We start from the raw sequence: 16234 nt of genomic DNA, 5'->3' as shown, positions 1-16234 counted from the left end.
TTTACAGTAAGAGGCTGTCATGGACAGCTCCTAGGCCACTAGTATTTGATTGGTTTGGGGTTACCAATGGTGAAAAGTAAACTAGGTTTGTAAAATTATTTTTCTTCTAATCATCCAAATGTGATTAGCAACTAAGGAGAGGAAATAGGTTTGTTTATAACAGTGTTGTTTGGGGTTTTTTTGTTTTAAACATCCCTTTGTTTTCCTTTATCTAATTATAATCATGTTTATTGTCACAAAAATGATTCTCTCTTGCTAATTTCCTCTACTTGTTTATTCTTTTGCCTCTTATAACTTTTATTTCCTCCCTGTTTGTTAAATATAGTACAAGTTGTGTTATCCAGCTCTTTAATATCTGGAAAACTTGGTTAACCAGCATTCCTCCTTTAGTGAACTGGAAAAATTCCCATAGCCATCCGGTATCATTTTTCAACATTTTCCAATGCTTGTGGAAATCAGGTTTGTAAAGTTTGTTTGGGCCATGCTTCTGCATATAATACTGTTATCGGATATGATCTAACTCAGTGTTTCTCAACCAGTGGTACGAGTACACGTAGGGATACTCGAGAGAAGTCTGGGGGGACGTACGTCAATACAACTGAAATTTGGAGAAAACTGAATTTTTATTTTAAGTTTTACAGGGCTTTATTATTTTTGTACATTTTACACACCAAAATTTGCCCAGCTACGATTTAGTTGTTTAAACAAATGTTTTGCAATGGTAGAAAAAAATTGTGTGTGTCTGAAAACTGTAGGTACTGGGGGTATTTATAATTTTTTTAAAGGGGTACTTTATAAAAAAAAGTGTTGCAAAACACTGATCTAACCCATCTTGCAACTATAGCTAGCGTATGGTGAAAAAATGCATGAACCATCAGGGTAACACTCAAGTAACCAGCACCTTTGATTAATCAGCAACGCCCCATTCCCCACGAATGCTGGATAACAAAGCTTGCGCTGTCAATTTTGCTTGAAACAAGCCAGTTGCTGTAACAAGAGTCAGAGCCTACAGCTCACAGAAGCTGTGGGTAAAATGAAGGCTGCAGACTCTGGCTGTCCACCCATCTGGGACCTGGTCTACAATCAGAGTGGTTTCCATCATGGCATAGTTATGCTGGCAAAGCACTCCTAGGCTATGTCTACACTCCTGGCTTCTTGCGTGAGTAATATGCAAATGAGGCTAAGTGTGGAATATCGCTGAGCCTCATTTGCATACCTAATGAGCCACCATTTTTTTCAGAAGAGGCTCTTGTGCAAGAAGGAGCTGTCTACACTGCCTCTTCTTGCGCAAAAAAGCCCCTCTTGCGCAATGCCGTTCCTGGAAAGTAATAGGTGTAACGTCATTGCGCAAGAGGGTTTTTCTTGCGCAAGAAGGGGCAGTGTAAACAGCTCCTTCTTGCACAAGAGCCTCTTCTGAAAAAAATGGTGGCTCATTAGGTATGCAAATGAGGCTCAGCGATATTCCACGCTTAGCCTCATTTGCATATTACTCGCGCAAGAAGCTGCGAGTGTAGACATAGCCCTAGGCTATGTCTAGACTGGCATGATTTTCTGGAAATGCTTTTAACGGAAAACTTTTCCGTTAAAAGCATTTTTGGAAAAGCACGTCCAGATTGGCAGGACGCTTTTCCGCAAAAGCACTTTTTGCGGAAAAGCATCCGTGGCCAATCTAGACGCGCTTTTCTGCCAAAAAGCCCCGATCGCCATTTTCGCCATCGGAGCTTTTTTGCGGAAAACAAATCTCTGCTGTCTACACGGGCCCTTTTGCGCAAACGTTTTTCGGAAAAAGACTTTTGCCCGAACGGGAGCAGCATAGTATTTCCCCAAAACACTGACAATCTTACATGAGATCGTCAGTGCTTTTGCGGAAATTCAAGCGGCCAGTGTAGACAGCTGGCAAGTTATTCCGGAAAAAGGGGCCAGTCTAGACACAGCCCTAGTGTGGACACAGCCTACACGGGTTGGACTGCTCTGCTCCAGCACCCTTGGGACAGGTCCAGTCCGGAACGCGGGGATTTGCCGAACCAGGGGAGGTCTCTGCCGCACGGTCCGTGCTGCCCCAGACTGAGGCTCCACTGCAGGGGCTCGCGCTGCCACCAGCCTCGCTGCTTCCGCTGGGCAGGGGCGGGGCCGCGCATGCGCCCTCTCCCAACCAGGGCACAATTACCGAGTCTGCCTGGGGCGCCGGAATGGCCCGGCCCGGCCCCACCTCGGCGCTGTGCAGCGGGGCTGCCCGGGGGAGGCGGCTCCGCGCTGGGCCCCGTGACAAGCGGCGCCGCCCGGGCCCGGTTTCACTTTCCCTTCCCCGGCGCGAGGCCGGGCCCTGAGCGGCGCAGGCGGGAAGCGGGTCTCCGGGCGGGTAAGGGCGCGGGGGGACCTGGGGGGCGGGATGGGCCCCGCTGAGGGGGGGGGCGGCTCTCGGCTGGAAGCGGCCCGGGCAGCCTCCCCTGCCGGGCGGATCGCGGCTGCCGCCGGAGCTGGGCTGGGGCCGCGCCTGGCCGCTGGGCAGCGTCCCGAGCGGGGCCCCGCTGCCCCCGAGTCCGTCCCGCGGGAGGCCGGGATCCCTGGTGGGACGAGGCGTGGCAGGGCAGGCGGGGGCCCGTAGGGGAGGCACCGCTGTGGGGACAAAAGCCCTGGCACCCCGGGGTGCTGCTGAGCCCCTGGCGCTGGCTGGCTGGCAGCACCCTCCCGGGGAAGCCTTTGGCCAGGGCTGCCACCTTGGGAATGCAAAGAACCAGCAACTTCTCCCCTTGCCCCCAGGCAGGCCTGGCACAGCTCCAACCAGGCTGCTTCACTACTTTAGTGGGCAGGGAGCTGCTGTATTTCCAGCTGTTTTGATGGAATTTTTGGACTTGGATTGGGAACGCAGCGGTATTTTCAGCTGGCTGCAGAAACGAATAATGTTAGGTCTCTTCCCCAAAAATGAATGGTCCTGTAGCACCTTAGAGACTAACCAAAAATACAGATAGTATCATGGCACAACAAAAGCTCATGATACTAACTATATTTTTGGTTAGCGTCTAAGGTACTACACGACCATTTGTTGGTTTTTAAAGTTTTTTTTTTTTTTTTAGTTACAGACTAAAACGGCTACCCCTCTGACATCATAAGCTATCTCAGTGTGTTGTGCGAATAATGCAAATCTGTAGATCCATGTAAAAAAATAATGGCTGCCTGAATTTTTTTTTTTTTTTTTTTTTACAATTGGCAAATCCATTTAAAAGAAAACAGCCAGTCTGGTCATATACTGGCTAAGTGGTAACCACACTAGGAACTCTAGGGTCCATGCATGTGTAGATGGGGTGCAGGATCTTTTGGCCTGGGCTGGGACATGCAAGGAATTGGGGAGATAATCAGGATTCCTAGCATAGGAAACAGCAAAGTGAACCTGTTTGACTGGAGGATGTGGGTGCATCTCACATTGCCTATTGACTGACACCTGCATATCCCTGCCCTGTGAGGTGGGGTTAGCAAGTCCCAGGAGTGTGTAGGCAGAGGCATTTCAACAAAGTTTTCCGCACAGAGCTGCAAATCTCACCAGAGAGATGTCTAGACGCATCTTGGGATCAGCTAGGCTATGTCAACCTGCAGCTGGCCAAAACAAACTGGAAACCAAATGTAGCTGGAGCCATGTTTGAATGGTGTTTAGATTCTGCTTCAGCACAGGGTTTGAAGCCCAGCACCTCAGGGTCAGCTATTCAGAAGTATGTAGGAGCCTTAAGATGCATCTAGATGCCTAAGAGCATTTTCAGAATCATGTCAGTAGGTTAGGTGCTTGCTCCCCATAGGGACTCCCACATCCCACTAAACCCTATATGCATCTTTAGACACCTAAATGTCTGGCTAACTCCCTTTCCTTCTTCCACAATTCAATGGGAGACCTTCTTTGCTCAGTGTGTGTCCCTCTCCTTATCTGTGCTGAATGTGCTGAGTGTGATGATTCTCTCTGGCCTGCGTTACAGGCTGCTGGGAAGATGACGAACATCAGTGACCTGCCTGAAGATCTCCTGCTAGAACTCCTTTCCCTGGTCCCCGCCCGGCAGCTGATCTGTAACTGCCGGCTCGTCTGTGTCCTGTGGCGTGACATGATCGATATACCTACTCTGTGGAAACGCAAGTGCCAGCGGGAGGGCTTTAATCATCAGAAGTGGAACAGGACTATCTCGGACTGGAAGATCTTCTACTTCCTCTGCAGCCTGGAGAAAAACTTACTCAAAAATCCTTGTGCTGAAGGTTCACTCCTTTTTATTGGAAAGTACGGTGGGAAGGGAATTCCTTAGCAGCTATGAGGATGGTCAGTTTCATAGCCCAGCCCAAGGCCTGATCTCTTGGGCCTTGCCTACCCTGTGAATTATTGGCCCTGGTTACAGCCGTGTGAGTCTGTCTGCTGATATAATTGTGCTGGTGCAACCACTAGCATAGGCAAGTAAACCTGCACTCAGGAAATTTGAGGTGAGGGCTGTAAATGTCAGGCTGTAATCGCCCTTCTCTCCTTTTTGGCGATTAACCCTCTGTCTGCGGTTTGAGTGGCCTCACTGTCCTCTTTACAATCCCTTCCTAGAGAGCTTTCAGTTCTGGAAACTGGACTCCAATGAGGGAGACGAATGGAAGGTTGAGGACCTGCCTGGGAATCATGGGAGACACTTTCCCAGCCAGCAAGTGCACAAGTACTTTGTCACCTCGTATGGGTAAGAATCAGATTCTCATGCTTGGAAGCTGGGCCTGGAGGGAAGAGGGCAAACTGGCTGGCTGGGAGTGCACCAGACTTAAGGCAGGTGGGTGGAGTTTGGTCCAGGAAGAGCAAGCAGAACAAATAACTTAATTATGGTACTTTGTGGAGATACAGAGGGAGCATCCTTCTCTGCCTTCATGAGGCATCCTGCCAGCCAGGCAAATTCTCTGAAGCGCACTCAATGGCTACAAAACCCAGGAGAACTTTTTAGTGCAGATGGAAGCTCCTCACAGCTTGGGTTCTTGTTTCTTTTCTAATAGAAGCAATGGTCATACAGGTTAACGGCTACGTCTCCACTGGCGGCTTCTTACGCAAGAACTCTTTTGCGGAAGAGTTCTTGTGCAAAAAAATCTTCCATAAGAGCGCATCCACACTGCCATGTGCTTTTGCACAAGAGCATCCATGGCAGTGTGGACGGTCTCCTGCGCAAGAAGGCCTCTGATGGCCATTTTAACCAGTGGGACTTCTTGCACAAGAAATTCATATTGCCTGTCTACACTGCCCTCTTGTGCATGAGCTCTTGCGCAAAAGGGCTTATTTCTCACAGGGGGAGGAATAACTCTTCTGGAAGAAGCCCTGTTTTACAACGCTATACCGTACATTTACTTGTGCAAGAATGCTCGTGCAGTGTAGACAGCAGGCAAGCTTTTCCGCAAGAACGGCTGTTCTTGTGCAAGAAGCTGCCAGTGAGAACATAGCCATTATGTAAAGGGTTGGTAAATGGGTTATAACGTAGACAGCTTTCCTCAGTCATTTGCCAGTAAGATTGAACGGTGTTTCCAAACGTGTGGGATAATCGGATTCAAGTTCTCGGTGTGTGTCTGGTTCCAGTAACCCACAATAAAAGGCAGTTGAGTAGGGGTCAAAGGCGAGTATTAGCTGCTGTTGAGTGGGTAGCACATCTGCTGCTGCATCCCTGAACCATGTGCTGTCTGGTCTACCATGTCTGGCACAGTACCTGGTGTTACTAATCTGCGGTGAGTTTGGGCTTTAAGTTAAAGGGAACCACTAAACTTCATTGGAGAGATGAGGAAATAGACTCAAAACCAAGTTGTATGTGAAGCTGAAAACGTACGTGATTTGTTCCCAGGTCGTGTCTGAAGTCTCAGCTCATTAACCTAAAGGAAGCGGGTTACTGGGATCAGCTGATGGATGAAGTACGGCCTGATATTACAGTCAGGGATTGGTGAGTGTGTGCGTTAAAAACTAAACTGTCTGCATATGCTATGATGTCTGGATTTCAGCTGGGATTACGTCAGTGGAACTCTTTGACTCTTAGCCTCCTGGGACTGTAATGATTTAATAAAGAACTAGTTAGGCTTGGGTCCTATTCCTAGTCTGGAAGGGATCATGATCAAGTGTTAACTCAGAGCCAAGATTCTGGAAATCTACTCCCAGCTCTGTCACTGGCTCACACAATGTCTGTGCCTTAGTTTCCCCTCCAAAGGCTGACAATACTGCCATCTGAACAGTTCTTTGAGGTTCTCTAAAGACAAATACTAGTTAATAGTAACGTCACCTTTTGGGTTACTGTAACACTGGGGACACCATTAGTGATATGGAGGGCTGGATTTCCTATCCCATGGGCAGGATTTCCGAGCCCCTGTATAAAAGGACTAGTCCTTGCCATGCCAAAAGCAGGGAGGGCTTGTCTCTAGCAATGGACATCCCCAGAAGAGTGACTGCCCTGTGGCAGGTGTGTGTATCTTCCCAGTGCCTGACCTCTCGCTGTCTCTCCAGGTATGCTGCCAGGTTTGACTGTGGGTGCCGTTACAAACTCTGCGTGCGGCTGCTCTCTGCAGAAAACATTGTCCTTCATGAGTTCCGTCCGCAACCAGTGGTCATGAAGCAATGGAGTGAGATTGATGTACAGTGGAGAGAGGTGAGGAATCCAGGGAGCAGCTGTGCTGGCAGCAGCTTTTAGAAATCATGAGTGGTGTGGAGAGGGCTGATATAGAAAAGTTATTTATTAGTTCCCATAATAGAAGAACTAGAGGACACCAAATGAAATTAATGGGTAGCAGGTTTAAAACTAATAAAAGGAAGTTCTTCTTCACACAGCGTGTTGTCAACCTGTGGAACTCCTTGCCAGAGGAGGCTGTGAAGGCTAGGACTATAATAGAGTTTAAAGAGAAGCTGGATAAATTCATGGAGGTTAGGTCCATAAAAGGCTATTAGCCAGGGGATAAAATGGTGTCCTTGGCTTCTGTTTGTCAGAGGCTGGAGAGGGATGGCAGGAGACAAATCGCTTGATCATTGTCTTCGGTCCACCCTCTCTGGGGCATCTGGTGCTGGCCACTGTCGGTAGACAGGCTCCTGGGCTAGATGGACCTTTGGTCTGACCCAGTACGGCCGTTCTTATGTTCTTAGATCAGTGCTGTAGTTTTAACATGTGACTCTCATGTGAACAATGGCTGGATAACAGTGGGTCTCGCTTCCCCAACACATCTTCTCTCTTTGGGCATGCAGCTCTAATGTTATTCTTTAGTGGCCCTGGAGAAGCACAGCAGTGGGAGAGGGAGCTGGGTTCAGTAGAGGTTGCAGATGCTCAGCACTTGCTATAGTTGTTGAAATGTGGAGGGTTGAAATAAATGCAGATATTGAAATAAATATTAAACTGGTGCAAGACATTGTGTAGATATTATTTTGGTTTGTTTTAAACCTCTTCCAAATCTAACTAAGCAGAGAAACCATTCTTAAACCAGAGAAAGAGCTCACCAGCAAAACTGGGCACCTCAGGTTATATTGAAACAGCTTTCTTGTGTAGATAAATCTTACATTCAGAGGACACTGGCCTGAAATCAGGGTAATACCCAGTGTAGACAATGCCATTGTCATTGGAAACATTTGTATTTTATTTTTTAAACAAATGTCCTGACCTGTTGCTTTAATGAAATATTTTGTTTGTTTGGGTTGCAAGAAGATTTAAAGCAGAAGATTTAAAAATCCAAATATTTTCTGATAAGCCTGCCACTATCGGAATCTAGTTTAACAATAAGCATATTGCTACCTCTGGCACCAAATCACTTATCAAATATGAATGAAAAGCTTTGAAAATTAATCTTTTCCCCCCTCTGCTGTAACATTTTTTGTTTTCTATGCTTCCATCAGTGTTACTGAGAATCCAGTTTCACTTTTGCAGCAGGGAACTGTTGGTTAAGATACCAACCAGCTTTTGTGCTGACATTTCCAAATCCTTCCTGGGCAAACTCCTATTAGCATTTTGTCAAAACAATTTTGTAAAGAAAAGCCAAGCTGAGTCAGATATCATTAGCCTGTCCTCTTTGGTGCGTCTTTAACTTTGTGTCTGAATTCCCTGCATCCTTTAAGGTCTGGATTGCTCCTCTTTCCTGGAAGTATTTTAAAATACCTGTTGTGGGCCTCGGTGTTACTTAATATGGGAGAGGCAGCAGCCAGAGGAGTCATTGATACACAGCAACAGCAGCTGGCCCAGTATGAGAAGGGAAGCTGGGAAGGGGAGGTGACTCGTTAGAAATAGAAGGGAAATTTGACTGGTGACTGATAAAGGTGACCTGAAAAGGAATAAGAGATTGGGTGAGTGCTTTGTAGGACTTAGAGCTGAAGCAGTCAGGTGTGTGTGTTTCTCTGCTTTCTTTTTTTTTTCTTCCCAATTTAGGCAGTGCAGGAAGATTGGTTTTCCTGGCAGAATAGTAGGGAGAGAGGGAGGTCATAGAAGAAGCAGTGTCAGTGTCATGGCAGCATTCAGCTTATTGAGTAGAGCAGTTTGCAGCCGCTGGGACACTTGAATCCTGGAGCTGTTGCTGGAGGACACTTGGTACACAGCCACACAGGCACTCGGCTGGTACAACAGTCCAGGCAGAGAGGCTAATATCACTCATGCTGCTGTAACTTCACTGGCTGGAGTTCAAAGTTGTGTTGGCAGAACTCAAGCTTTGTGTGTAGACACGTGTGCGTGGCTGTGCTGTTAGAAGACAGGTTTTGCTAGGAAATCATCATCATTTGTTGTTGCATCAGTGCCTAAGAGCCTGAAACAAGGACCAGGAGCATTATGCGCGATGCAAACTCAGAACAAAAAAGACAGGCTTTGCCCCCTGAGCAGACAATCTAGCATAAAACAGACAACAGAAGAAAACAAACAGGCAGCACAAGGAAAACACTAGCAGCCTACACCTAGTATTAAAGACCAAGTCTTGATGATCTAATGGAAGATGGGTCAAAATCCCTGCAACTGGTTTGAAAACACCAAGTAATGATTCTTCACCAGCAGTAGCACCATAGATGCGGAAGCTACTGACTTAGCAAAGGGTTTCATCTTTCCCTGTGCACTGGGTGGCTAAATGCACAATGCCTGTCTAAGCAACAGTATCCAGTGCTGCCATGAGCTGAAGGAGGGAGAACTTTGAGATACTAGTACCTAACTATAGATACCAAGGAGGCTTCCAGGATAGACAAGGCTGGATTTTAATGTGAATCTTTATTTTAACCTTTTCAGGCCTTCAGTATAAAATAGCACAAGCCTCTGTCTCTTTTCGCCTCCCCACTCAGAGAGAGTATTCATGAGCTAACTTTTTTACAAGGCCATCGCTTTCCCACAGGGATGCCTGCTAAAACTCCTCCCCTTACCCGCCTCCGCCCCCACACAGGGCAATACATCTCAAAGCCTGAGTCAGCTGCCCCAGGCTTGTGTTAAAAATAGCCTGTTTGGGCTGTAATCCAGGCTCTGAGAGCCACCCTCCTGCTGGGCTGACCTGCCTCTGAGACTCCTTGCCTTGGGTTGCTGTTGGGTTTTTGCAGTGCAACCGTGCTCTTAGTCACAGGACAGGGGTGGAGTTTATCAGTCAAAGTGAAAAATTTCTCTCTCCCTTTCTTACCCCTCAGATCTCTCACACTTTCCAGAACTACAAGGCTGGAGTTCGTTACATCTTCTTCCAACACGGCGGAGGAGACACTCAGGGCTGGGCAGGATGGTATGGGTGCAGAGTGACCAACAGCAGCATCACCATTGAGCCAGGGACGTCCGCGTAGAGGTTCCATGGGGAAGACTCAGTCTCTGGAACCAAAGGTCGCTCGTCGCCCTTCAGTTAATCTGGGTGAATTCTGCCAGTTCAGACTTTGTTTGGTATCAGATTTGGTTTGCTTGGTTGTTTTTTTCCTGCTGTCCCCAGCCTCTCTTGTGACTGTGTTTCCGTACTCTGGCAGACATCTGACAAGCGAGCTCTCGGGAGTGGCAGCCAGCCTCCTACAAGCTCTGCCCTCTGAAATGGCTCTTCTTCCTTATGCTTTCTTTGCCAGGCCAAGCTGCAGAGTTTCTCCCCCAGGGCGGGGAGTGTGCCCCAGGGCTAAGGAATCTGCCTCTTCTAAAGTACGTGGGCTTGGCTGTAGCACAAGGAGCCGAATGTCAGAAATGGGGGCCCCTGCAGCACTTTAAAGGAGACCTTCAAAGGGGTGGAGATTAGGAAGTGAGGATTGTGCCTGTGGGTTTCTGTAGAACAGCTGAGAGATGTATAAACCTAGTGAGCTTGGGAGGATGAAACAGGGGGTTCTAACTCAGCATCCTGTCACTCTGCCCCCCCATTCATGCTAATTGAGCTGGAATTGAAAGACAGGCTGTTGGCAGAGGAGACCAGTTATTGGAGTAAGGGAAAGCTAAGGGGCTTGGTTCATAGAAGTATCTCCAGCAGTGAGAGCTGCTATCAGCTGAAAGGAAGGAAGAGGGGGATCCCGGAGGAAGGCAGAAGTAGGCAGGACTGGCTAATGTCACTACTATTGTGCCCTGACCCAGAAGCAAAGGGCGATGCTACTGACTCACTGCAAACCTCAAGGGTGGTGAAGGAGAGCTGGAGTGGGTGTGGTTTGCGGTTAAGGGCTGCAGGGACTCACCAGGGACCACTTTGGGGCAGGGACTTTTGTTGTTTTACCTGCTTTAGGGTCAGGATTTTCAGGTCCTTTGAGAGCAGCATTTTGCTTGGACATAAATGTTGCTTCTCTCCCCTAAGTTTGGGTGTAGGGCTGTTGTGAACCTTTCGAGAGCTTGGTTAATTGTCCGTGGTTTCCGTTGTTAGAGACGTGAACAAGTTCTCAATGGTCTGAATTAAACTGCTTTCTTGGAATCACTAGTCAAACATATGGGTTCTCCAGGCACCTATAGAAGCTTCCCTGGAAAATAAAGTGAGACTCCAAATTGTAGCATGTAAAGCAAGTGACAAAAAAGTTGCCAGGCCTCCTTTATATGCTGAAAACAAAACCACCTCCTCAAGCCCATGTCACCGCTCCCCTCTTCCTACAGTGTGAAAAAAATCTCACTCTGATTTCAACCCTGGGTGTCTTGGATAGCTACGGATTGACTAAATGTAGCGGGGCTGATGGAACCAGGCTGTAGCTTTTCCTGTACACTAGGGCCTCACTGCTTTAGTGTGTGGCTAAAAAGAAGGGTCCTGGAGCATCCTAGCACCAAGGAAAGGAAGTGGGGCAGAGAGGAGTGAGTTTTCTTTACACCTGAAGTGCTTGTGCTACTGGCTGGCTAACAGGAATCAATAAAGTGAAATTTGGAAATCTGCATATTGCTAGTCTATTTCTTTAGTCTCTTTCGTCTGACAATTCTGCTCTGACACTAGGAGTAGGGCATCAGGCGATTCCACGGTGCCCATCTCGCTGACTGGTCATCAAGGGAGCTCAGTGAGTAAAAGGTATTTCTTTGTCAGCCTTACCCCCACTCACTGCTCTTCCCTTTTCTACCCTCACCAATACTACAAGTTTTTGCAGTCCCTCCCCCCGAGGCCTGGTTTTGATAAAGGGTGTTGTGTAGACTTTATTGGGAACAGTGTTAGTGAGTGTTTGTAACAGCAGGGGGAGTTTTACCATATAAATTATTAACTGCATGTGCTATTTAAAAAACCCCTCCCTCAAACAACTCTTGTAGGAGCTCAGACAAGGAACAGATGCCTCAGCTTGCAGAGTAATAGCACTGCACCTCACAGAGGATCTGGAGGGGGCAGAGCTGAGTCAGGAGATGGGCCTATGCTACAAGGACAATGCCCTTGTTTATTGTTTCCCCCACAGGATGGAGAGGAGACCCTTCCTAGAGAGGCAGGAGGGTGGTGCTGTATTACCTTTGCCATGGGAACTGCCTCTTCTTGAGTGAATCCTGAGTGCTGGATCTCCAAAATATTGCATGTTGTCTGAGTGTGGCATAGGGAGGCCCAGCATCTTGTGTGTACAGCGCTAGTTTCCTAGGGATCGATAGGATGTGAGGGTAACATCTTTCTTCCCATAGAAATGTATGTGCACAGGGGATATTGGATTCCACAGGAATCTGGGAGTTCTCCACCCCCTCCTGAAAACTTTCCCATGGAACCATGTGGTCATCGCTTGTGTCTAACACTGAAAACAAAGAGAGAGCAAGTCCACTGGGTGCAGTGGTGCCAGTTACCCTTGGTGACAGAGTGAAATGGTGCTCTGACCAGTACAGTCCCTGTACCTCTACTGCTCAGGGGGAGGCTGTGTTTGCAAAGATTCAGGCTACCGCCTCGCTGGTAAAACTCGCTCAGTATTTATTGATAACTACAGATCACTCACAGGGGACACACATTGTATGTCAGGACCCCCTCATCCCTGCTGTAAGTCCAGCGATTTCAGCGGAGTCACAGCAGGAACAAAGTTGGCCCCCAATCTCAGGCTTCCAGCACAACAAACCCATCTTATCCAGCTGGATGCTCAGAGGTAAGAAAAATGGTTATTGACATACAAGTATCAATGTACAATTGAGCTGCCCTATTAATGCTTAAATTGGGCTCATAAAAACAAAATGAGAAGTCCTGATTCCCACCTGCAGCTTGTATTACACCCCCCCTCCTGCTTTGTATCTGAGGATTTGCTAAAACACTCCACACACAAACCCACACCAAACAGCCTGCTCACATGTAGGAGTCAGTTCTATATAAAGCGAGCAGTAAGGGCACTTTAAACTCATAGTCACGTGGCCCTCAGTAGCTGCTCGAGGGACATTGTCACTGGAGCCAGCTGAAAAAGCACCTGTTCACTAGGTAAGTTGCATCCCAGTAGACACCTGATTCCTCTGGATGATCTAAGCCTTGGACAAGGCTGAAGATGATTAGAAGAGTCAGCATCAGGTACCTTTGTGGGCTCTTTATTCTACATAGAGCTGCATCTAGAAGAGAATATCAAAAAGGGATTAAGAAAGGAACCATGCAGGCTAACCGATCTAGGTGTGTGTAGTATCTTCTGCAGTATTGGTTTAATTCCGTTAGGAGAACTGTACTGTAGAGGGAGGAAATCAGACTTAATCAGCTGGGTTTTCACCACAGTTAGCACCTGTGATCAGAGTCCATTTCAGGAGATGGGGTAATCTGGTGCTATAGGGCAGCAACAAAGAGCTAAGGATTCAGTCCAGGGATTTATTTTTGCTCTAGGTCCACACCTTCAAGGAGCCCAGTTCCAAGGGGAGTCTTGGGCGCATTGTTAGGAGGTGCTCGGTCCCTCACAATCAGACTATTAGTGGGCAGGGGTTGCAGTAAAACACAAAGCATTCACAGACTGGAGCTACAGCCCAGCTTTCCAGCAGCTGGCTGTGCCATGGGCTCATCTCTGACAGCAGGGTCATTGTTCTGTGGCTTGTTCATTGGCCACTTCAGCCCTCGTAGACTGACTGACTCCCTGCTTACTGGTGATGGGATAATAGGGCCAGTGCATCCTGCCACAAAAGGGCTTCATACTTTGGATGAGGAAGGTCCCACCCTCTCATGCTTGCCTGGGCTCAGTGCACAGTGACTCCTGGGTCAGCAGCTCCGGCTGGGGTAAGATGATTCACAGCAGTGGTAAGCCAATGCCCTGCAGGTGACAGATTCCCTTCACCCTGGGGAGTATGAATAGACTGAAGTAGTGCTCATGCCAGGCTGGGCCTGCACTCTGCTCACCTTTAAGATGTCCGAGGTCATGGTCTTCAGGGGGATTAGCCGGGGGTCATGCATGTGCACGTCCTGCTCATCTGCCAGGATCCATGGGAAGTCCTGGAGCAGGAATAAAACAGGGAGAATGAGCTGCAGAGAGCACCCTCCCTTTCTGCCATCCTAAGAGTGCTTGAAATGGGAGCAGTGTTGGCTGGAGGTGGCAAGGATCCACTGCTGCCCCATCCTTTGGTCTTCTGCACCCCACTAGTGCTCCTGTCCTGCCCCCCTGTCTTGTCATTGGGTCCATGAGAAGAGGAGTTAGGAGGGACTGGGGGCGGACGGGGGGACCTGAGGCTGTGAGAGGGATAACAGATTGGAGAGGGGAAGGACCAGAGGCGAAGCGTGTGTCTGAGCAGAGGGACATGCGGCCTTGCTGCTGATGTGCTGGGGAGGTAACTGGGAGCCCACAGCTTCAAAATGGTTTATAGAGGAAAGCCTCAGGGACAATCCCCACCATGCCCATCCCTCAGCTAGTTTAACAGTGGAGGCGGAGCTGAGGTGTCTAATTACTATGGTTTCCATTGTCCTATACGCTCAGAAACCTCACTCTCCTCCTCCTATTCCCTTCTCCAGACCTCCACTGTCAGGCCTTATCCTCTGCACTGGAGCTACAGCCTGAGAACAAACCAAAGTCATCCAGAGGAGAGAGAGTGCTCAGCACCTTGCAAGATCAAATCTTTAGCCACTTACCCATCTGGAAGCCAGGTATGCCATTTTGCCAGCGGGTTGCCGACTTCCCCGTAGGGATGCTATTGCCCCAGGAGTCCTAGCTGACATCTAGGCAGGCTGCTGGCCTGCCTGCCCAGCCCTAGGCTCATGGGGTTATCTGAGCTGGGGAGGAAACAGATCATTATGGGAGCTCCCTGGGCCAGATGGAGGGGCCCTTTAAAATATCAGTTCCTAAAGTGAAATTCGGAGGGAAGGAAGCAGGCACTAGCTGCACCTGGCTGGTGAGAGGGAATCTATCTGATGGAAAATAGAAGTGGCTGAGTGATCTCAAAGACAAATCTCTCCATGGGGTGGTGCTCTTTATCCAGGATCACCACCACCACCTTCTCCACATCATTCTGCAAGCACAGACAGAAGGTCGGGAGCTCTACCCCTGACCATCCCTTCTCCTCTGCTCCCCGCCTGGCTCTGATGCGCCCTATGAATTAGGAACATATCTAGCCCCACATCACTTCAGTGTATTCCCAGCGCTTCAAAAGGCTGCTAGATGGCTCTGGCTACAATCAAATGTCTTATCCATTTATTACTGGATATGAGATCCCACCTGGGGAGACTATCCTTAGGACTTGTAGGGAGCTGGAATCCAGCAAATAGGACTTTTCCTTCTCTAGCTACTGCTACATGGAGAGGCAACATCCAGCCATCAGAGGCTTTCTGTCTCTCCCCTGCCCAAGTTCAAAGGACACCAGGAAGGAAAGAAGCAGTCCTGTGGCACTTTAGAGACTAAAAAATTAGTACGAGCTTTCATGGGCAAAACCCACTTGTTTAGACGAGCAGGAGGGCTCCATAGATTAATTTATGTCCAAATAAGTGTTTAAAAATCCTAAAGTCATTTAACTCAATATATTGAGTTACAATGGAAAGAGGGTTTAAACAAATTAAACTCCTTGGTGTTGGCAACCAACCCCTGCAGCTTTGTGGCAAATACTCAAAAGTGAAATGGATGAAAACTAACCAGGAAGTGAACCTGCCCTATTTCAGTCCTCCACACTGAGAGCAATGCCAACGTGGGAGGAGTGAAAAACAGACTAAGGCAATGTGCTCTGCACAGCCAGACCCCTTCTCCTGGGTGGAGCTCACGGCAGGAACAGGGCCTTAGGCATGTGTCTAACGTTGCTTGAATTAATAATCCCACTGTCTTCCATAAGGCTGCTCACATAGGTAACGTTACTTATGACTAAGCGTCGCCAGGATTTATAATCTTTTTTAAAAGCGTGTGTCGGTTTTAATCATTTGACCATCTCACAGTTAGGGACATATATACAGTTTGCAGTCTGATGGTGTCCCTTCTCCTGTTTCAGTGTGAATAAGTGAATAGCACCAAACCTGGATTTTGACAGTAAAGAAACATATAGAAACTGATTAGGTCACTAACGCTTTACAAATATCTGTACCAAATATAGAAAATATTGTCACTTACAAACACTGTTTCTGTAAATACTGTTTCTATAATAGCCGGACAATTTATTGTAAAGTCCTCTAACCATTTGTGACCAGAGCAGTTGGGGGGCGGCACAAAGATTATGCCCAGCATGAGGATATCTGGCATGGCCTCACCTTCTCGAGTAGTGGCTTCACACAGTGCAGCATGTCCTGGAAGTACTGATTCAGCTCTGGGTGCAAACAGAATGTGAACTTAGTGCTATGTTCTGAATAGCTAGAGACGGGCAGGGGAGCCAACAGCCATGCTGGGTCTCTGGGCAAGGTATGTGGGAGGGGAAGGAGGGGAGAGCTCCCCACTCCCCAAAGGGGTGGGGTCTTGGAAGGGATGTGGAAGTTCCTTGCATGGTGGCGCATGTAGGCAGCTCCTTTGGAGCTTTGCTGG

General features: G+C 48.2%; 2 protein-coding genes across 2 annotated transcripts in view; one reads left to right on the top strand and one right to left on the bottom strand.

The window, feature by feature from the left end:
- Window positions 1–16234, bottom strand: part of FBXO2 (F-box protein 2) — a 30975-nt gene that overhangs the window by 9220 nt on the left and 5521 nt on the right. The window lies entirely within an intron of this gene.
- Window positions 2141–11272, top strand: LOC102457268 (F-box only protein 44-like). The gene is made up of 6 exons (XM_075906639.1): window positions 2141–2359; window positions 3963–4233; window positions 4562–4688; window positions 5823–5918; window positions 6473–6614; window positions 9593–11272. The coding sequence occupies exons 2-6, from the start codon at window positions 3975–3977 to the stop codon at window positions 9737–9739; spliced, it is 771 nt and encodes a 256-aa protein (XP_075762754.1). The 5' UTR covers window positions 2141–2359; window positions 3963–3974; the 3' UTR covers window positions 9740–11272.

This window comes from Pelodiscus sinensis, chromosome 23 (assembly GCF_049634645.1).
Source record: "Pelodiscus sinensis isolate JC-2024 chromosome 23, ASM4963464v1, whole genome shotgun sequence".
NCBI classification, from domain to species: Eukaryota; Metazoa; Chordata; order Testudines; family Trionychidae; genus Pelodiscus; species Pelodiscus sinensis.
Note: the sequence above shows the minus strand (reverse complement) of the source record. Positions and strands in the feature narration are given on the sequence as shown.

Excerpts from the sequence above, each read along its gene's own strand:
- LOC102457268 (XM_075906639.1), top strand. The coding sequence starts at position 3,975 with ATGACGAACATCAGTGACCTGCCTGAAGATCTCCTGCTAGAACTCCTT. Across the intron at positions 4,234-4,561 it reads CAAAAATCCTTGTGCTGAAG|AGAGCTTTCAGTTCTGGAAA; the intron begins GTTCACTCCTTT and ends ATCCCTTCCTAG. Across the intron at positions 6,615-9,592 it reads TTGATGTACAGTGGAGAGAG|ATCTCTCACACTTTCCAGAA; the intron begins GTGAGGAATCCA and ends CTTACCCCTCAG.